This window comes from Notolabrus celidotus, chromosome 8, assembly GCF_009762535.1.
Source record: "Notolabrus celidotus isolate fNotCel1 chromosome 8, fNotCel1.pri, whole genome shotgun sequence".
In the NCBI taxonomy this organism is placed as follows: Eukaryota; Metazoa; Chordata; class Actinopteri; order Labriformes; family Labridae; genus Notolabrus; species Notolabrus celidotus.
This window is the reverse complement of record NC_048279.1, coordinates 17,727,464-17,750,503: the sequence shown is the minus strand read 5'-3', so window position 1 is coordinate 17,750,503 and position 23,040 is coordinate 17,727,464. Positions and strand designations below refer to the sequence as shown.

Genomic DNA, 23,040 nt, shown 5'->3' with positions numbered 1-23,040 from the left:
ATATAGTATGCCCTGGGCATGGGCCTTTAGGATGGTCCAAACCTTTTCTCTCCATACAGTGCCCAGGGATGGCCACAAGTGCCCCTGACTGCCTTTGTGCTCGTATGGTAAGATATGCAGTCCTATGTCTTCTGCATCGTAAAGGGCAGAGCATTTACCAACTGGTAGATCAGTGGAGACCTCGTGGATAGCAAAACATAAGTTATAAGGGAGTTCTGGAGATGGCTGGTGGAGTCCTTGTTAGTCAGATCTCAAATTCCCACTTCTGGAATAATTCATTTATACCCACATCTAGGAATGGGGATTTTAATTAAATGTCTCCATTGAAAAGGTGTCTGGTAGAAGATGTTAACTGGGGGTTTTGGATTCCTGTTGTCAAAGAAGTCTAAGAACCAACTGGGTACACCAGCAATTAATGAGGCTATTCAGTCGAAGAATGAGACCCTCAGGCTTGTTTAGTAAAAGGGATCCGCTGAAGAATCAAGAAGGTTCTGGGAAGAATAAGAAGAGCTGCAACGGCTTCTGATGCTGATGTAAAACCAGGATATGGGAGGGGTTTGGGGAGCCATGAGGGAGTAATTGACCACTAGAAAGTTTTTGCACACCATGACACTCAGGAAGATGGAGAAGGGATTTACCAGAGCTGTGTTTTTTTCGGGGTAAGAGCAAGTGAGATGGACTGAGGATATTGTCTTTCTTTAGAGAGAACACTTTGAGCATTTGCTTTATCTTAAAGGCTTAGTCTCAAGATACAGGGAAAGCCCCACTCTTATTTTTAGCAGAGGCCACTAAGGTAGTCGAGAAGAGGCTGGATCCAAGATAAGGATGATATAAGCACTGAAAAATTAAGTTTCAGACATATTTCGTCTGTTTTTGTTGACCTCTTTTGTATTATGGAGCAAATATCTGTGGATTGGATGACCGAGGTTGAGGTTTCTATATTTGAAAAGCTGAACTGGAAGATTTTCATCAATTATTGAGGTATCATAGTGCTCGGCTTGTCAGGGAAAATGTATCACAGTGCGCTGTAGAGGATACAACACAGGAAGGGTAAGGTCTTGGATCAGCTCGTTGCCCTCACAGTGTTGATGGAGGGGTCAGAGGGTTTTTCCATCCTGTGTACATCTGTTTTGTGGACCTGGAGAGGGCTTTTAACTGTTATATTTTAGGAATCCTGTTGGGGTTACTGCTTGAGTATGGGGTGCCAAAACCTTTGCTTAGTACCAGGAGCCTGAGATATACAGGCAGATTGGTGTTAGTCAAGAGTTATACTGCGTTTTTCCTTTCTGCCTGCAGTTTTAATTTGTATTTTTCAATCCCATGCCCTCCTTCATACCCCACTCAGTTTTTCCATTGTCTCTTCTTTTTTTTTTTTTTTTGTGGCCAGCGGCTACAAAATCATCAAGCTGAGCCCACTATAATGCAAATTCATGACCACCTGCCTGCTCCAAGTCCAGTCATATAATTGTGAGTCTCAGCTGCAGAAGTTGGTGGTGGAGTGTCTCGCTCAATGATGTATTGTGTCTGAACGACTGAGCAATATTCATTCAGTTCCTCACACATTTCTCAGAGGAGTCTCAAAAATATATCCAATATGTATGCTAGGTGCACTGGTGCTAATAGTAGCAAACAATAAAAATCCACATAATAACACAGGTTTCAATCATCAAGACTGTTATATAATGAGAAAAAAGACACCAGAATCACCCATCTGTTACTGAAAGATCAGCTGCTCTGTGTTTGCTGAAAAGTAACACTTCCAGAGGTGAAAAAACCCACAATGGAGCCAGTGCAGCTATGCAAATCTGAGCTCTTCCGACTTAAACTTGCAAAGAATAAATGCTTTATGATCGTATACAGACAAGCTGAAAGGCTGGTTTGAAGTAATTCTCCTGCAGTTTTTAAAATCTCTGTTGATAAAACATCCGCTGAACTTCTTATTCCAAACTAATATGGCGTCAGTCAACATTATTGCACATTGACTTACTCACTGTGCATCTGACCAGAGACTGCACTTTAAAAGACTGGAAAAATTAATGTAAGCAGTGCCACACAGCCGAATGAATGCTTCTGTGAGGCATTTGAATCAGAAAATTTGCTGAAATATTCTGTTTTATTAGATGTCAGATCTTTCATATGTCAACTACTTTCTTTGATATGGAAAATGTTCAGGTTTCCTCAATCAATTTTTCTCTTAAGTGTTAGAGCCAATAACAACAAGAGGTAGATTACTTTTGGTTCATATGGAAGAAAACTAAAGCAGTGCAGAAAATCCTCACAGACGGAATAAGTTGTGCAGGATCTTCTTTATTGATAGATATGACTTGACACAGTTTGTCATCTTTTAGGATTTCATATCAGTTTATTCTACATTGTGCAATTCAAAGTGTTCCTATACATTGTCAGTTTACAAGTTGTGAATTCATGTGAGATGCATAAACATACTTTGTGTGATTGCATGAGGAAAACACATCATACGTGTATTGCCATAGCCAGTGTCCTTCTCATAAGCCATGCAATACTTGGATTAAAGAAAAAGTGGTAGAAATTAAAACTGTTTCAGATCACAACATTGTATATGTTATTACCAGACAATGTTACAGTATCTGTCTGAAAATATACACTGGCATACTGTACCACATTTTTCAAAACTGTATTGTCTTTATTGTAATGGTCTACAATGGCAAAGTCTTAGTGCAAAACACAAAGGACATTGAGGTGCCTTTTTCTCAGTGATTTGAATCATAAGAGCTTTTCTTCCTTAGTAATTACATATTGATAACTTAAATAATCACATGACATTGTTAAACATAATATAACACTGTACAATAATAATGACTGTGTGGACATATTGAGGTAAACACACAGAATATAAATGTAGATAATAATGAACACAATGAGAGAGTTAAGCAGCAGGCAGTGGCAGGTCAAAACATGGCTCTAGAGAAAAAAAAAGAAAAGGAAAGGAGAACAGATGCTGAAAAAACTGATGGGGAGGAGGAGACTGGATAACGGCAACGTGTGCAAAGTGACAGGGCAAGGCGAAGGAGAAATAAGGGAATGAGGGTAAGTCATGTGAGGAAACTGACAGCTGAAGGCTAGAAGTGTTGGCTGATTGTGGAGAGCCAGAGAGGAGAAAGACTCAGAAGAAGAGACAAAAATGAAGGGAGTAGAAAGAAGACATCTTGGTTTTGAGATGTGAAAGAACTGCAGGAGGGATAATTCCCAAAGTAATTGAAAAGGGGGTTGGGGGGTACAGAGACAGACGAAAGTAGACAAAAGAGAGCAAAGAGACACAGGGAAGAAAAATTGTCTCATTTAAAAAATCCAATGAGTGGCTGGAGGAAGAGTCCCAGAGTTCCCAGCACACACACCGTCACAAAAACCCACAGGAAGATCCTGTCGATGACCATGGCCACGTATTTCCAGTCGTCTTCCACCTGGAGAAAGGGAAGTATGTGAAAGTGTGTATAAAAGACAGAAATGCAAATTATTTCAGGTAAATGAATTAATCTCTCACTTCACTGTTCTCTCTCTCTATCTCTCTTGTGCACACACAGTCACTCTCTTTCACCTTCTTTCTTTCCTCCTTCTCTCTCACTGACTTTTTCTCTTTCTCCTTTGCTTTGTCTCTCTCAAGCTCTATGTTTCCATCTTTTATTCTCTTTATCTCTTTCTCTTTTAATCTCTTTCTTTCTTTCCCTCTCACTCACTTCTGCTCTTCAATGCTTTGAGAGACCTTTGTTTAACATCAGTTGTGAAACTTCAGTGATAATACAAACCTTTACATTCACTCAGTGTTGGTGTTGGTGTGTAAATTAGGGTACTTCCATGCAGCTGACTACTGCTGCAAATACAATGCTTGGCTCTGTATGAAATGAGTGTTCTTCAGTCAGGTGTGGACAATAGGATCATGGATGCGCTGACCATAATGCCATTGTGTACCTATACAAGGGGCAGTGTGGCTATTCTACGGGCATCAAAGAAAGATCCCAGCTCTGCTAAGAAAAGATGGAGCTGAAGCAACAAACATATCAGGGCCAACCAGAGTGTGCAGGAGGCGTAAGCAAAGCTTTCCATCTGCAACAAGCAAGCAGCTTTACGCTCCCTTTATAGCCCTATGTAAATGCTTTTTATGGCATTTACTAAGCTAGGTAGAAAATTCTCACTCTGTAGAGGTAACACATGCAATAAGGCTGTTATTCAGTGCTGTGTACATCTTGGGGACAAAAACAGTCTCCACACGGTGTACTGTTAATTTTGGTTTATACTTAAGAAATTATAACATAATGACCTTTGACAGTTTTCTTTGTTATGCAGATATGTGCCTGATGTATAAACTAAATCATGATCAGGCCCCACCACCACTTAAACAATGTGTGTTACTCTGCAGGAACGATCTTAGGGAGACCAGGGCATCAGAAAGAGGAGACTGTTCAGCTAAACTTAGGAAGACTGCATTTGGACAGTCTACATTTCCAATCAGAGCAGCAGGAAAATGGAACTCAGTCCCGACTCACATAAGAGACTGTACAAGCCTCAGTGTTTTTAAAAGTAACCTGACATTATGGCTCAAGGAAAAACAATCATCTGAATGCATCAAACTAGAGACAATGAAATGTAATTTTAAATGTGTTGTTATTAGTGATGGATTGTGTTGAGAAGCCTATGTATTGTTTTAAATGCTAGTATGTTTTTTATCATTTGTATTGTACATTCGTTTACATCTTCCTGCCCAGGGACCACAGATTAAAAATTAGCTTACTGCTAACTCAGGCTTGACAGTTTTTGTTTTGCATGGCCCCTGTCAAATAAAATAAAAAACTAAAAAAAAACTACTTTGAATAAAAGCCATCATGAGTTTAATGTCAGGTGGCATTAGTCTTCTTTGCCATTATGATGACTTTGATGATTGTGCCCTTGAGGTTGTGTCTTTCACACATCCTGTGCCCGGGACAATTTGACTACTGTCTCAGTGATAAATTATCAATATGATCCCTAGAGTGCAATTCTCAGCTTTGAATTCAAGTTCAGTACACAGCAAATACTTCTAAAAGGCAATGTCACTTTGTTGAAGTTGAAAAGTTTTTGTGGGTGTGCAGTAAAAATGATACATGGTGAAGCTTCACCACTTTGGTACTGTCACCTGGCTGAGAACTTTATCACAAAGATGTATGAAATAGTGGTATAAGGCATTAAATAACAAACACTGTGAATGTAGCTTTTTTTCCCCTCCAAATGTACATACATGAGAAGGTTGTGAGGAGTTTTCCTTTCTTGGAATAGTTCAATGGTTTTAAATTTCACTCTACCTACAACCAATCAGTATCACTGTTATAAAAAAAACATTTTATAGCATACTGCCAGTTCCAAAGCAAGACTCATTCAGTTATTTCATTATACATACAATGCTGAGCTCAAGAAGAAGGTATTACACTGTTATTAGACCCCCTGCTGAGCGAAACCTCTGCTTGAATAAGAAGATTCTTCCCAAAATAAATTAGAAATCACAAGTGTGTATCCAAATCTCTAGAGATACTCCAAATAAACAGACAAAGACTGTTGAACTTCCTTACAATTTGCAGATCAAAAAGAAGTAGCTGTGCTGCCAGAGACTGTTTTCATTACTCATAAATATGTTGATTTCTGGTGTTGTTAAATGTTAGAGAGCAAAAATTGTCTCTCACATAGTCACTTGTTCTGCAAGGCACAGATGAGGCCATCAGATTTTGTGGATTTTGCTGAGTGACTGTCAAAGCTATATGATCAGTTAGTGTGATATAAGAAACACATTTTTGTACATTATGAGACTTAAAAATCCCAAAGTGATAAACACTTCACTTCGAAATGTCTTAAATGATGGATATCACTCTTACTTATTTAGATACTGTGTAAACGTTTCATCCTATCAACACAGACATTAAGCCTAGTTTTGTACCTCTTTGGCTTTGTTGCGAGTTCTCATGTTCTCTGCGATGTACTTCACGCTCTCAATGGCCTGCTTGATTTCTGGTGATATCACAGAGAAGGCAACCACAGCGTTGACCGGGGAAGGTGTATTCAGTTGCCTTGGCAGCTTGGGCAGCTCCGACTCCTGGGGCCCCTGGCTCTGGGGTGCCTGAGGCGGGGGAGGTGGTACCATTGGGGGAGGGACAGGAGTGGGTACTTCCTTGCCTCTGTAGGGGAACCTCCTGTTCATATCCCGTTTCTTGTCACGGTTCAGGTCACCGTATTCCACACAGTTCATTGGACCACCTGCTGAAGTGGCCCCTCCTCCTCCTCCTCCTCCTCCTCCTGCACCACCGTCCAGCGGTGGTAATGCCACACCCCCAGTTATACCCCCGACACTTACACTTGTTGAGCTACTTCCTCCTCCTATGCTGTTCTTTCTCTTCTTGTTTCCTTTAATGCTCCCTCCTCCTGCTGTGATAGCAGGGGTGGAGCAGCCCTGGTCGATAGGCCGCCTCATCAGCATCACCCTGGGCAGCACCCCAAGGAACACAGTCCTCACCCACTCTGGCATAGTGTGAGTCATTGGGGTGCGGTAGTGGACATTCAGCACAAACACAGTGATGACGATACTGAGGGTGACAAAAATCATTGTGAATAGGAGGTACTCTCCAATCAGGGGGATGACGAGTGACGTTGAAGGGATAGTCTCGGTGATGACCAGCAGGAACACGGTGAGGGACAGGAGAACGGAGATACATAGGGTGACTTTCTCGCCGCAGTCAGATGGAAGATAGAAGACCAGTACAGTGAGGAAGGAGATAAGGAGGCAGGGGATAATGAGGTTGATGGTGTAGAAGAGAGGCAGGCGGCGGATGTAGAAGGAGTAGGTGATGTCTGGGTAGATCTCCTCACAGCAGTTGTACTTGATGTCGTGCTTGTATCCTGGTGCATCAATGATCTCCCACTCACCACTTTCCCAGAAGTCTTTCAGGTTCACCTAAAGAGAGGCAGAAAAAAAGCATTTTCAGGGTTTGAATAGTTGAAATCAAATCAGTCAATCAAATGTTTAAAAAAAATGACATCTGTAAATTGTGACACCTCTCTGAAGATAAAACAAATAGGCATGTTTGGCTCTGTTTAGATAAATATTCTGTAGGACCAATATGATGTCCACTGTGATCTAGAGACTCTTTCTGACCTTTGAGCCAATCAGCACCAGGTCGATCTTGGCCTTGTCATAGGTCCAGGAGCCAAACTTCATGGAGCAGTTCTGGTAGTCAAAGGGGAAGTAGGTGATATCCATGGGGCAGGAGGATTTGAAAATAGCTGGAGGGACCCAGGTGATGGTGCCATCAAACTTTAGCAAAGCCTTGGTCTTGTCCTCCACAAGAAAGTCGCCAACAGCACTGTGAGAGGGTGTTTTGGGAGATGAAAATGTCATTTCACTTTAAGGCCATCACAACATTTAATTCAAAAGGTCAGAAAATAGAGAGCATAAATAAAAATGTAAGAACATAGCTTGAGGGCTAACTCTGCATTTGTACAAACAATGACCACATTGTGTGATTACTATTGAGGACTGAATACTGTCATTTTATTGGTGGATGATGAAAAGATCCATAACACGGTTTTCTAGCAATTTGTAGTTGCCTTACTCTGGGAACCAGATAAATTAGCAATGAGCTCATGTTTATTCACTCCATTGGATGCATTTGGTCCCCCTCCTATTCAGACAGATTTCCAGCAAACCTTGTCTTGGTCAGGTCAGTCAAAACAATGCAATGGACCAAGGGCAGGCTCAGTAAGTTTACTAGTTGTTATTGTTGTAATCTACCAAAAAAGCTGCTGATTCCAAATATTAGTGGCGAAAAAAACACTACAGCACATTTTGTGGATCAGGACGAAGTTTGAATCAAAATGCCCTAGAAATCTGCAATGCTTCTGGTGGTTTCCCACTAATTTGCATCCACAAATTGATGTTGAACTGATGATGGGTTATTTCTATGTAAATGTATGCATTGGTCTCTGTTTGGTGTACAGGAAATGACACACACCACCCAGCTTTTCACAGAAAATGTACTTGAGAAGATCAAAAAAAGGAAACTCCAGCATGGCACATTTCTTTGCCATTGGAGCACCAAGAGTAAACATACTTGTTGTACAAGACGATGTCTGGCCTCCAGATTTTATTTGACGGAACTCGTATGAACTCAATCCCATCAAACTCCACAGGGGCCCATTTTAGTTTGTAGTCATTCCAGACCTAGAAGATAGACATAACTTAGTACGGTTCACTGAGAATAATGGCAAACCCATCAAGTCTAAAGTCACTCACGTGTCTCAGCCACAAATTGGTTTCCATAATCTGGTTGACCTCATCCTGTAAGACAAATTAGTCAGAAAGAGAACTGTAAACAAGATGATAACCTGTCTGCTTTTATAAATGTTTTATATATGTGGTGTCTTTCTGAGACAATTACTGGTTGACTTTATGCTCTTACCACTTTGACCAGCTGAGATATGGAGACCTCAAACTCCACTGTGACTGGGTCTGATACATTCTCCACTGGTCGGATGAACTGGTTGTACCTCCTGAACAACCTTCGAAATAGTCTGTCCTCCCCTTTAGATGTAAAACACCCTATGAAAACAAAAAAGAAAGAACAATACTATCAAAGAGCTAATAATGAGGTGTCCTTGTCAACAGCCCTACAGTGGCAGTCTAGATTGGTACAAGATATTGCAATACCTCAGCCAACCACAGGAAGTTATTACAAGCAGTTATTGTTCTGTAACATGAAATCAAGAGCTTTAAATGCCATTCAAAGATTAATTATCTTTATTTATCAATGGTATTATTGCGTTGAGGGTTACAAAGGATTTGCATTTGTAATTTTTCTGTATTTAAATTTTTTTAAATTTTATTATAATTTGTTTTATATATATATAATGGACCTACGGGTCTCAAATAAAGTAGAAAGTAAAGTAATAACACTGATGTTGATATGCAAGAAATATCACTGTCATAAGGTCACCAAAAGTTGATTGTAGATTGTGAATGCAGAAACATTTCTTCCCAAAAAAAACTGAAAAAAGGAATGACAAAATATACAAAGAAAAATATGTAGCAACTAAAGTCACAGAGACACAGAATCCAACTCGTCACAATAACCATTTTTATTTTTCATACAACTGTTCTATCTTTATTTAGTTATATTTGAAGACAGACTAACACAAAACTCCACATTAAAGGAAAAGAAGCATTTTGTTTCAGCTTGATAAGGATAAAATGGCCCTTTAACAGTTTAACAAATGACCGCTCCATCAAGTGGATTAATGTTAGAGGTGTATTCTGAGAGACGATTTGGTTGCTGACTTAAGGAAAAGAAAAGACTGCAAGATTTCAAAAATCTAAAAATAATATTATTTGAGAAAGAAAGGATTTGTTTGCCATCAGCAAGAGTGCATCTGGGGAAGTGTGTGTATATGTGTGCGTGTGTGCATGTATGTGTGTGTGAGTGTGTGTGCGTGAGGCTGGGCTGAAGGTCATATTGTGGAAAACTGCCAGTAGTAACACTGGTGCCTTGGATGGCACATAGACCCACGCCTGTCCAAGCAGAAAATGTGGCCTCACTTGGGACGGCACACACTCACACCACCAGCAGAACCTCAGAAACACTCTGCCAATGGCTTCAAAGGGCTACAAATCCTCTATACGTTATAACAGAACTACACAGAGGAGCACGCTATCTCTTCTCTTTTAACATCCTCTGTACTTTGATCTAATTCTCCTCCCTTTAACCTTTACTCCTTGATAACTGAAGCATTAGAAGTGAGTCCCAGTCTTTAAACTGGCTATTTAATGTTGTTCAGTCAAAAATGTAAAGGCAGATACATAATAGAAATTTTGAAAGATTAATTTCTGAGGGCATTCTCTCCCATCACAATCACAAGAAGTAATTCAGTTGTTATTTGACACAGTCTGGGACCAGCAATGTTGCTCTTACAATGCTAAATGAGCTATTTTAGAAACCTAGTAAAAGCATGCTTCACTAAAGGGCAAATAGGGTACAACTCATATATATATACAAACAGCCAAGTCCTGAAAAGGTTTGTGTCCTTCACAACAACTGAATAATACATTGTTCTTTAATGGGGCACTTCCCCTCAATATAAAGTCAGTTTGCTCTGTAGAAACCAGCAGCAATGGACAACTGGTTCATTATATTGTTCAGATTTTTATGAATCCACTCTCTATCATCTGTAAATATTTTCTACCATAATAAGTAGTTTTTCATGCTTGTACTAAAACTGAAAACTGTGCGGGTTATGTAGAAGAGAAGAAACAGTTTGCAATCCAATGTACATAACAGCTAAAAGCTTACAAAGTATAAATTAGAAATATAACCTGCAATGATTCATTGCAGCCTACGAAACTTACGAAACTAGTAGAACAAAGCTTGAATGACTGCGGTGTAAAATCAGTCAAGTAGGTGGTTGTGTTTTATGCTCAAAAATGAGTGGATGCTGAATATTGACCATATGTATTTTTTTTTAGCTGGACCTCCCACCACACCCACGGGTATTGACTTTATTTTTGTACCTGATGTGTCCTTTTCTTCAGTAACAGCTATGTGCATGTCTTTTGCAGTACATTTACACACCTTGAGTACAATGTACTCTGACAGGGGATGGTACTTTGGTGAAGTATATTTTTATCTTTGAAAATCCTGTATCCTGAAACAAATATCTCATATTCACTGCCAATGGGGAAGTAAACTCATAAAGCACTTTGTCCTTTTATTTCCACTGGGAGTCTCAGATGAACATCTCGCAGACATCTCAGATTACACTCTGTCTGGTTTCACTAAATTAGACTTGCCAGGATCAGGGAAATAATAGTGTTGGTGGAGTTTAACCCTTGTCAGGTCATATGAAGGGTTATATGTATCTGAAGTGTTTCAAGCGATGTGAGCAATAATATTGCATAAACACAGTGGACAAACTCCTGAAGCTTTATATGTATAACAGGTTTTAACAACACAGTCCAGTGGTAGGATGTGCTTACTGAGCTTTAAAACACATTAAAAATACACTTTCAACTCTTACATAATCCCATCATTTGTTGCACATTAAACAATAACAAATATAAACATGCATGTAACTCCAGACAATAGTGAGACATACAGAAAGGTCAGACTTTAAACATTTACTAAAGGCAGCAGCACAGCGTAAATTATTTAATTACATAATTTATTCCCTTATGTCACAAATACATTAGAATTCAAATGTTTGTCTACAGTATGAGTCTCACTTCATTTCAAGTTCAGAACAAACACACACTGTATCCACAGGCTGCAGATCATAAAAGAATTACCTATTCAAGCTCACTGAGGTGAATAAAAAAAATCAGGTCAGCATTTTCCATACTCATGTTTATTCCCTCAAATATTTTCTGCTGCTTGAATTTTGCTTAATGAAGCTCTGTCTTATTTTTATGGTCAAAATTATCTAGTAAGTTAACTAACTGAGCGTACATTGATGTCTGATCCAGTTCCAATACACATTAAATAAAAGATTGAATTATACTACAGTGGCTTCAGAACTCTCCAGAAGTTATCTGAGGTCACCGGCAGAGTCGAGTTGAGTCTTATTGCTTAATGAACAGGCTTCTCTCCTGAGACACTTGTATAATTTCAGCTCTTGGTACCTGACTTGAAAACTGCCCGCCGCTGCCTGATTCGCCGCACTCCCAGAACCTTGTTTAAGCCTCTAATTGGCCGAGGGGAAACCAGGGCAATTATAATCAGTCAATTAATTGGACCTTTTGTTCACTGTGACTTAAAAAACTTAAGCCAGTGGTTTGTTTTTTTTTCTCTTGACACAGTCACTCCCCCAATTCCCTTCTTTGTCCTGCCACTAAAGATTTAAGTAGTCTTAATTTGAAGGCAGTTAATTATAACCTTTGACCTTTTACCCCGGCGGATTCAGCGCACTACTTTACCCTTAATTTCAGCACATAGGGCATTTATGTGAACACAGGAGAGTTAACTGGCAGGAGTTATGCAACTTTTTCTGAATAACAGAGAATGATGTTTGAGGTTCTAATTTGCCTTTGCACATACACTTTATCTGACCCATAGAAAGCTATTATTTGAAGTTGTATTTTTGGGGCTTTTTGCCTTTATTTGATATGACAGCTGAAGACAGACAGGAAACATGGGGAGTAGAGAACGGGGGAAGACATGCAAGAAATGGTCGATCGGCTGGGAATCGAACCGGCGCCCCCTGCGACGAGGACTGTAGCCTCTGTATGTGGGGCGCTTGGACCGCCAGGCCACCAGCGCCCCCTATACAAAGCTATTAAAAATTAAATTTAAGGGCATGTGTAATTCAGACTTAATTACCTATGCTATAGTTTAAACAGGCTTGAAATGTTTTAATAGGGGCGCTGGAAGCCTAGCGGTCTAAGTGCCCCACATATAGAGCCTACAGTTCTCGTCGCAGGGGTCACCGGTTCGATTCCCGGCTGGTCGACCATTTCCTGCATGTCTTCCCCCACTCTCTACTCCCCACATTTCCTGTCTCTCTTCAGCTGTCCTATAAGATAAAGGCAAAAAGGCCAAAAATATAACTTTAAAAAAAGAAATGTTTTGATAAATAACACAAAATTATGGAGAAAGGCTAACAGTTCTACCAAACTGCCAAATAAATGTGTCATACAAACATTTACAGCCATGCTAGCATCTGTGAGAGGTTGCACTTTAACACTGCAGGGCTTTTGAGCTTAGCACGAATATCTTCATGCTATTGTTTTACATCTTAAATGCTAACATTCTGAATATCTGCAAGAATAATGTTTACCACGCTCAACATTTAATAATTTGATAGCATGTCCACATTTCCTGATTTGCACTAAACATAACTGAGACATTATGTGTTCAGGGTAATTTCAGCAACCTCAACAAATCAAGAAGAGATATTGTATTGATTTGAGGCAGAGTGATGAGAAAAAAGCTAACATTATACAGGGTGTTGTTCAAACATAGACACAGAGATATCTAGGAAGAGTAGCCTATTAAACACTCAACTGTGCTTTTCTGTGTATGTGAAGTTTGAAGTTAAACTAAAAAGCAAAGAAGTCCCTTCATGCTGAAGTCTTTGTGATACTTTTGCATTGCAATTTTCTCACATATTAGCTGGTAGTCTTCAATCTTATTGGAGGATTTAGTGTGCTGTCTGCAGAAGTTTCTTGTTGTTTGTTTCCATGCCATGAGCCATGCCAAGCCCTAGAATACTAACAAACCACTCCATCTATTGGAAGGGATGCCTGAGGGTTTACTGTCTTTGTACCTTGCACTCTATCATTGGTTTCTTTAATGGATTGTATTGCAATCTTGTGGAAGCTGGTAATGGTTAGATATTGAGCAGGTGTGTGTGTGTGGAGGAGTAAAAAGAAAACAGTCACGTGGGGCTTTAGTTGTGTGAATTAACTGGGTAAGCTGCAAACGAGTGGCTGGTGAGTGGTGCTGGCAAAGTTGTCTAAAATTGGTTGTGCAATCATAAACCAAAGAATGGGACAATATAGAATTCTGCTGTTGATAGTGGTGAGTAAAATTACAGCAATTCATTAAGAACAGGAGATGGATGTCATCTTGAAACATCTTGGCAATCCCTCTGAGAGTTCTTGAATCACCTCACTCAGAACCATAATAATTCATTGTAGTGCAATACATAAAAAAGGTCAGGGGATTAGGGGCTATCACTTTTAAAGTAATGATCATTGCCACTGAAAAATGTACCATTGAGGTTGTCAAAAATGGCTCCAGAAGTCGTTCTGGACTAAGTCTGTCTTGTTTTGTATCACTTTAAAGGCTTTAGAAGAAGGCTCAGAACTGTCTCTGTGTCTTACAGGGAAAAAGGACTTGCGTTCTTTCCTTTCACTGTCTTTCTAACGTGGTCGCAAAGTCACGAGGCTTTGTTCTAACCCAAATGACTCCAAGTCAAGCACTCATGCAATTCACCCTTAAACAACCACATTGATTTAGAATTAGCAAACCAAACACTGAGTCTGTCTCTGCCTCTTGTGGCTTCGGAAGCCTAAAAGCTGCAGATAGACCCGGGGCCTGTGGGAAGCTCTTTGATCAGGCATGTGCTTAACAAGATGAGCCTGGGAGCAAGTGGTGGACACTGAAGGAACTAATTACCCTCCAATAATTCGCTGCTGACAGTGTGTTTGAGTGCATGGAAGGGGGTATAAAGACAGAGTGGGAGAGAGGCGATATGAGGAGAAAAGTGGCAGCAAGAACAAGCAGAGAAAAGCTTGATAGCGTGTCTTCGCTCTCCAGGGTTTTTGATGCCCCGACTGTGACATGTTGAATGACGCACAAGAGGATCCACAGATTACTGCATGAGCCGTGGCCGTTCCATTAAACATATGGTGCATGCTTTAACCCATGCCTTCATGTATGAGGGCTTGCTTATGTGCTGTACATACTACATGTCATTGTATGTATGCCTGTGTGACTGCACATGCTCCTATTTATGTTCTGTGTGTCCACTCACCTTTGACTTGACTCACTCTAAACAGCATATGATTTGTTCTCACTGATGCATGAAATTCTTGCTTACATGATTTCACCTGAAAAGATGTGGAAGTTTTGAGGTCAGATTATCTGCATGTGCTATAAAAAAAGCTGACTTGTTTACATTTATATCTTAAAAAAGGGACATTTAAAATAGAAGCTTGCTGAGGATGCTTTGATGAGAGTGTCCAGTTGAATGGAAAAAAATATTGTGTTGTTTGGTTCATGCATACACCACCTTGCAGATTCAGTCTGATGTTAACTGTGTCTGTCGTAATGTTAGCATGCTATATTGTTGGAAACAGTTATCAACCCAAAATCTAATGAAACGTTATTTTTTTAGGGATGAACGATATTGGATTTTTTGCCGATATCCGATTTGCTGATATTTTACCACTCATTTAGTCGATTACCGATACTTTTTTCGCAGACCTAATCGCAGAGATCATCAATTCTCTTCTGTATTGGCATTAGCATACAGTATTATGGTGATACTCTAGTAAAGTGCCTCAAGTGATCACTAAAGGTTTGAATGACAGACACAGCTGTATTAATTCATTTGACTGATTGACTAGTAACAAAGGGATAACCGGTTGGATTAAAAAATGCTACAGATTGTTGCAGCTGCTACTCTCTGGTCCTACAGAAACAGAGTTTGTTCTTGCCTGTTGTGGGAAGTCTTGTTGGTTTTCAAAGCACTGTAGTAGCAGCAGCTGCCGTTTATGTATTAATCAGAGGAAAGGTCTGCTTATCTCTCCTGCAGTGAGGCTGGAGGAGGCCTGTTGATCTTGCATGCCAGCAGCACTGGCTGTGGTGACACGCACACTTTATTTTTATTCTGACTGAAGTCATTCCAATTGAAGATTTCAGGTGTTTACATGGACTGTGCTCTAATATGACATAGTGTTAACATGCACCGAGACTTTAAATGGGAACAACTGTGTTTAAAAGAGCAAATGTAATATCAGCACCATGCAATAATTTAACTTTAGGGCTACCTGTGAACACCAACATAGTATACAACAATACTTATTTGGCACATGGTTGATTATGTCCTCAAAGATTGATACATCTCCTCTATTCAGTGCTGTAGTTGCTGTTATTCTGTCAATGCCAATAGAGAACAAATGTAAAAACATACATTTTGAATATCAGATATCCTTTATGTGTCAAGATGGATCTTCTTGATTCAATTTTACCTGTGGTTGGCTAATTGCAAGATATTTCAACTAACTATTTTCAAGAAATTGATAATTCAGTCTATTTGAGTACTGAGAGGCTACCTGAAATTTTTATCTTTGTTTTGGTAATTATTATTATCATCATTATGTGCTTTTTTATATATATTCAAATTAAATCCAGATTGATCTTACAAGAGCAGAAAACAAGACAAAAAAGAGAAATGGCATTTCTGCAAATCAAACCCTAGCAACATTTGAAGCTGGCTCAAATGCAATTCCACTTGGATTAACAGATGCGTATCGGCCTGGACTCTCTAGAAATTCAAACCAAGTTTCAAATGTATATCCAGAGAGAACTGAATCTGAGTTGATGCTGCCGCAGATTCGCTACCTCAGTTGCTGGGTTGCAACAGAAATGTTCTGCATGACAACCTGACGATAATTTGGAGGGCGAGATACATGTTTTAACAATGGAGAGCTGTGTCACGACCGCAGCTATGTCACCCACATAGTTACCACAGCAACCCATGCAACCCATGTTGGTGTTGTGTGGACCCACATATCTGATCAGGTCCTTGTAAACAATAATGCAGTGAGTGTCTTAAAGACCTCTGCCTCTGACTTGTCAAAGAGTAAAGAGGTGAGGTGTTATTTAGCTCAAGGAACCAAGGGAATCTTGAAAGCAGCTTTCTGAAGCTGCTTTCAAATGCTGCCAAAGGGTAGTGAGTTGTCATAATTTATCCACTTAATCCTTGGCTCTACCCTCACCAAAAGCCTCAAGCTCTGAGTGGTGGGAAAGCAATGAGATAATGGAAACAGTAGATCAAATTACTTGACAGCTGTAGTTATGCTTAAAGGTGGAGTTAAAAACTGAGGCAGGATGAGCTCCTAAACTTCAAACTGACAGGAGTCACTCAAGAAGCCCAACAATGTCCTTCCTCTGACTCTCTACCAACAAATTGGAAATACCATTGTTGAGCAAAACCCACAGAAATGCTGAAAGGAGTTCAATTTTCCACATTGGAAAAATTCATGGATCCATTGAGAGGAAGGAAATTCATAAAGAAAGTATGTGGGGCTGCTGACCCAGACAAGGTTAAGTGAATGGAAAATGGGTGAAAGCCTGGACGGATCAATGGAGGGCTTACTTTTGTATTGCACTGTACTACTGATGGATTCTGAGCAGGAAGCTCTCACAATGAAGCAAGACGCAGAGGATGATTTTTTGTTCTTTTTCTAGCAAATTAAATCACCACCATAATTAAGTTGTTTTTTGGGGGATATAATCAAAATGGTTATAGTTGTCAATGGAAGAACTTTGGTGATTACATGAGAACAATCAGTTCCAGCTTAACAACTTAAAAGATAGCAACATTCAAAGCTTAACTTGTTGATAGGCTTTGTTGAAAATGGATGCATTGCAGAATTTTACTAGACCACATCAGATGACTAAAATACCAATACTATCATCTTCAATTTTGAAGAAACCTTTATAGTTCAAACAACTATTAAAGGACCTCAACCTCCTTAGGTGTGCTACTTTTCTAATGGTACCTAAGAGTAGGAACACTCTTGTGACATAATGCAGGGTGTTTAACCATCTTTGTACCCTCATGTCCAATGTCTCATAAAGATGGCCCTAAAAAGAACTGTTTTGTCTGAAAAGGGCAATATGCAAAAAGGTGTAAACTTAATGGATGTCAGTCTTGTAGTATGAAACAGTGGGAAAAGGACTCCACACCTCTCAGCTGACCTTCAAATTTTACCTGGACCTGGACTTCTGGTCCCCAAACACCAGGGGTGCATCCAGATTTATTTGACTGAGGTGGCCTAATTGGGGCTATAATGATGCAAGGGTGGCATAAAGTGTGTGTGCACACAAACCTACATGAAAAAATACAAATACTGGAAATACTTTTCCAAAATAACAATTTAAAGTACTTTAAAATTTGCAAATGAACTGTCAAAGATACATTTACTGGCAACATTTTTGTACAACTAATATGTACAAGTTTGCTTGTAATTTTGGATAAGCTGATTCCTCTCCTACCCACCTGTTTACTGAAATAGAAGGGCAAAGTATTTTTCTAATGTTTAAAGCACTACCAAAATAAAGTATGCAATGCTGAAATGTTCTACGCAGCCCACATAGTTGGTGTTAAAGTGTCCTGCCTCTGACAAGGCAAAGAGCTGATGACAGTTTGTGATTTTGGGGCTGGCCAGTCAGATTTTCATCGAAGCCCATGCCACCCATACCACTCCTCTGGCCAGGCCCCTGCAAAACACCAAACACTCTGAGCTACTGCCAAACATGTCAATATGTAAGCCATGACATCCTGTATTTTAAAGGCATAATTTATATGATAACAACCTTGAGTAAACAGGTACATCAATAATTAATAACATTTCATGCAAGGCTGAAACCTGTAATAGCCTACATCAGCTTGACATACACAAAGTACTTTGGACACATGGGAAAGCACTTCGTATAAAATAAAATAAAATAAAAGGAGTTTGCCTTTATCCGAGGCATCTGTTATTTGTGCAACCTCATCCATATTTTTCTGCTTCTCACCATCTCTCCATCCATCCTAATGCGTGACTCAGTTCATCCCCAGCACTCAACACTAGGATGTCCCAGAGGAATCAGGCTGTCTGGAGGAGGATATCTGCAAAGTGTGTGTGTGAAACAGAGAATGAGATTGTGTGTGTGTGTGTTAGGTGGTTGAAGGGGGGTCTGATGGTTTAAGTCAATCCATAGGGGGGCTTCCTCTGCCTGTGGTTACGTCTCATATGTGCCAGGGAAGGAGCAGAGGGTTCAGTTGCAATAATCATACGACAATCGCGTTAAGAGGATCCTCAAGCCACCACACAGTCCTTAAGCCACACGCACAGCAACTCACACATATGCACTGGTTGCCTGTCAGACTGTAATGCAACTCTATTGCTTCTGGGAGGGAAACCAGGGAGCTTGTTCTGTAGTTCCAAGCTCTGAAGAGCATTTAAGTCTGGCTTCATGAAAAGAAAGAATGTTTGATTCTTGCCTTTCAGTGGCTATGTTCCAGCCTTCATTGTTTTAAGACATTTAAAAGGCTTCTTCCTCATTAAAGTACCTTTTTGAATAACTCGCTGCCTGCACTTGCTGCTCTCTGAGACAGAACTTGTTTGAAAAGGAAGATCCTCTTTACTCTGTCAACACACAGAGGCAGCCTATTAAAATGCACAGTCAACTGAGATAAAGCCTGAAACATGATGCGGATCAGATCAGTATAATGCAGGCATGGCTGGACATTTCTCTCAGCTATTTCTGCCGGAGATGATGCAGTCAAGATGCTGTAGGGAAATGCATCATGCAATTTCAAAAATTCTAATCCTTCACTGTTTGCTGATCTGCACTTCAGTATATTACATAGGCTGTGACTTTCTCTTAAGTGTCATCTCTCCAAGAAGGCGGTGCTTTTCAGAACTCTCACGCCTTAAATTCAAGCAACTAACAACCAGATTCTATTTTGAATGAAATACCACAATCCCATGGACGGTGGGATCAGCTTTTCCTCTGATACAGGGACAAATCTACCTATCCTGAATGGGGGAAGACAATACCTTCTGTATCCCGCTAATCAGACCCCCACCGGGAGTGTGAGTGTGTCAATGTGTGCTTTTCAAGCACTTATCTACATACACAGCCCTGTTCTTCTGTAAGAATATTGACTCTGTCATCCCTTTCCAGGCACCGTTTTCTTGTTCCTTTTGAAATTAGTTCAGTTCAAGGGCAGAACGACAAAGCAGTCAGCTGTAGCAAATCTCTCCAGCTGGAGAGAATGACAGGGAGAGTGAGAAAGAGTCCATCCCACGTGTCGTACAGAGACACATCCCTTCCCCTCCATTCTGACTCTGCATTAGGTTACAGGATGTGTGAGGCTAGTGTCTTTTACATGACGACTGAAGCATGACAGTATACGACAGCACTTAGTGTTGCTCCCACAGGGGATCACAACTGGGACAACTCACTACAACACTCTGGGCTCGGGAACAAAACATAAATAACTACATTAATTTTCACAAAACAGTGATTCAATTTATAGCCAGATTATTTTATCAATAGCCAGATTATTACTCATTTTGAGGTCAATTAAAAGCACTCTCTGTAGATGTTCCCTGAAAATTATCTGTGTTGTTCACATAAGAGTCTGAAGAAGACTTATAGCATAAGTAATTATGTTACCCACTGATCAAACCATCCGTACAGCCTGAAATATGCTAAATAACCTGGGAACATATTGACAAAACTGGATCTTACCCTTTTGCTCCAATCTTAGAATATAAAAAATGTATGGCTAGGCTAAGACAGCTAAAAATAAGTAGCTAGCTGTATCAGGTTAGTTAGCTTTCAATATAGCCATAGTTGGCCTTAAAAAACCTAATCTACTCTTATGTTTGTAGACAAACACTTTGAATTTAGTTTGTTTTTCTACTTTTATGCTATCTAAATGACACAGAGACACTAATGAGCTTAGGTCTCCCCCCAACGGTAACTTGCATAGCATCTTCTTATGCTATCTAGCTCACAATGTTAGCCATTGACTTGCTATCTTTAAATGATACACTTAATCGTATGTTAAATTGTAAAGTTGTTTGATATTTAAATAAAAGGACAGGATGATATTGATATTGACTTCCATTCTAGAACTATGTGTATAGATTGCAATGGATAAAAACAATGTACCTCTTATAGAGTAGCTTAAATGGCTTAAAAAGCTGAAGCTGTTATAAGTGCTGTTTTCCCTTTGGATCCCTGTAGATTAACTTAATGCTGAGTATCTGAGCATCTGCTGGCAACAGCTTTTTTTTGTCAAGAGGCAAAATAATCCCTGTGAGATAACTAAATTAATGCATCGGAACCCAACTTTCAGTAATACAGCCACTCCGAAAGTAAAAAAAAACCCACATTACCATGACAAACTGTTTGACTGACACACATTTAGGTGTAAAAAAGAAAAGAAAAACAGCAGTGAGCACTTTAAACACGGATGCTAACAAAAGTACATTGCCACTTTAAAGCAAGACATTTTATATTCCACAGAGACAAACAGATAGACACCCATTATGCTCCATGGTCCCTTACGTAAAGGAGTGCTCTCAAGAAACCAGCAACTGTGCATTCTTCATAACTGTGCAGGAATTGAAATTCAGGATTAAAATAACCACGCAGCAGCATGTGAATGCAGCACAAAGTTTTGCTTTCATGCATTTATCTATTCTTTGTTTTGGTTTGGGTCCTTTGGGAGCCACTCAAGGATCCCACTTCAAAATCTGCTGTTTTAAAGCACTCGTGAGACTGTCAGCCTTACATGAAACAAAAGCAGAAGAAGAGAGAAATAATGGAAAGAGGTTATTTCGGAAACAAAACAAAAGAGCAAAACGGATGAAACAGGGAGCAAAAACACAACAGAGACAACCTGACAGAGCGCTTCCCCTGTGATCTCATGTCACAAGCTGCACACGTCAAATTGAACCACAAGGGAATTTAGAGTTTTTCTCAGAACTTGCTCTCCATTTTTTTTTTGCTGCATTTAGGTACTTAAGACTTTTAGTTACCACTAGCAACCACTTAAGAGCTCAGTTGAAGCTGAGGAAGACACTTAACCCTGACCCCTGACACGTGGGTGGAGCCAGTGCAGCACACATCCCTCACATCTGGAGGATGCAGGAATAAACATAGAAAAACATTGAGCTGCTGCAGTAGAAACATATGTCACCCATGCATTGGTTTGTAAAGTGCATGGATGGCTGCTTCATGGTAGCTCGAGGGGCTGGGATAATATGATACTATATGTCATGACTTTTTATCCCTAAAGAGAACTGAACACTATGTGAATGTTTAAATGCATCCATTACTGCGTGCATCCAAGTCCCATTAGCCCTCCCCCCAGCAGTGACTACATAAGTTCTAAAAGGATATTAGATATTCCATGCACGGGGTGTGTTTAACGGGAGAGTATTATTTCCCCGATTAAAAAAAATGGAGCGCATGTTTTTTGATGGAGCAGTAAAAACGAGCATTTAAATGTGTGAGAGTGTTAGTATTTGTTTTCCCCACTTATGCTCAAGTTTTGTTTCGCACCAGTCATCCCGTTTGGTGTATAACAAAAGTAAAGTTGGCATGCTTTGTCTCGTTAAAATTATCCAAACCGATTTGATCAAGCTTGTTGGTGAATTAGCGCGCATTTTTTTCCACTGGTATTTCACCCAGGAGCGCACAGAGGCGGTAATTTGAGGTGAAGCTCGCGACAAATAACTTCAAAGAAAGCAGACAGCAAAGCAAGGTAGCATTACCGCTACTACTCTACATCTCTGTGTAAGGATGAAATAACAGAAGTCCACAGTTTAATGCTACTTTCTACGAGACAAGCACCGATCCACGGCGCGCTGTGACTTACCTTGCGCTGCGAGGAGCACAAGCAGGAGGACGTTTATTAGTTTCCCGTAGAAATTCATCGATACATGGGAGCTCGGCAACGCTGTCAGCAGATAGAAGATCACGCGGTTAATTGAAGTCTTGTTGTGAGTCTGCTCAAACGTCTTCGGAACCTGAAGATTAGAGAAACATTTTCCTTTGCGCTCCTGACTGTGGAGAGGTTGGACTCTCGGTGCGCTCTCCCGACATGAACAACTTCTGCACGTCCCGCCTTCCCCCCTCCCTGCGTCCCTGCGTCCCGCACTCCTACTCACTCACCCACCCACTCACCCAGGGGCCAAACCCAGCGACCTGACTCACAGTGACTCACAGGTGATAAGTTTGGAATAATGAAATGGTTTTCAAACATGGCTGGCTCAAACAGAATCGCCACGGGTTTGCAAGTCCCACTGCGTCTCATTGAACATTTTTCTCATGTTCCCTCTTGGAATCCAATTTCCCTATATTATAACAAGTTTACTATATATATATATATATATATATATATATATATATATATACATATATATATATATATGGCAAGCCGTTCAGGAAATAATATATTGAATGAAAGTCTGAATATATTGAATGAAACTTGATATATATGGAATGAAAGTCTGAATATATGGAATGAAACTTGATATATATGGAATGAAAGTCTGAATATATGGAATGAAACTTGATATATATGGAATGAAGTCTGAATATATTGAATGAAAGCTATATATGGAATGAAAGTCTGAATATATGGAATGAAACTCGATATATATGGAATGAAAGTCTGAATATATGGAATGAAACTCGATATATATGGAATGAAAGTCTGAATATATGGAATGAAACTTGATATATATGGAATGAAAGT

At 39.8% G+C, this 23,040-nt stretch overlaps 1 protein-coding gene across 1 annotated transcript; it reads right to left on the bottom strand.

Moving 5' to 3' along the window:
* Window positions 1-2,289: 2,289 nt before the first annotated feature.
* chrna6 (cholinergic receptor, nicotinic, alpha 6) lies at window positions 2,290-22,382 on the bottom strand. The gene is made up of 7 exons (XM_034690486.1): window positions 22,159-22,382; window positions 8,454-8,593; window positions 8,288-8,332; window positions 8,106-8,215; window positions 7,151-7,358; window positions 5,939-6,949; window positions 2,290-3,440 (listed from the first exon to the last, which is right to left on the bottom strand). Exons 1-7 carry the CDS (start codon window positions 22,214-22,216, stop codon window positions 3,315-3,317), a joined length of 1,698 nt encoding a protein of 565 aa, XP_034546377.1. The 5' UTR covers window positions 22,217-22,382; the 3' UTR covers window positions 2,290-3,314.
* Between the last annotated feature and the right edge of the window lie 658 nt (window positions 22,383-23,040).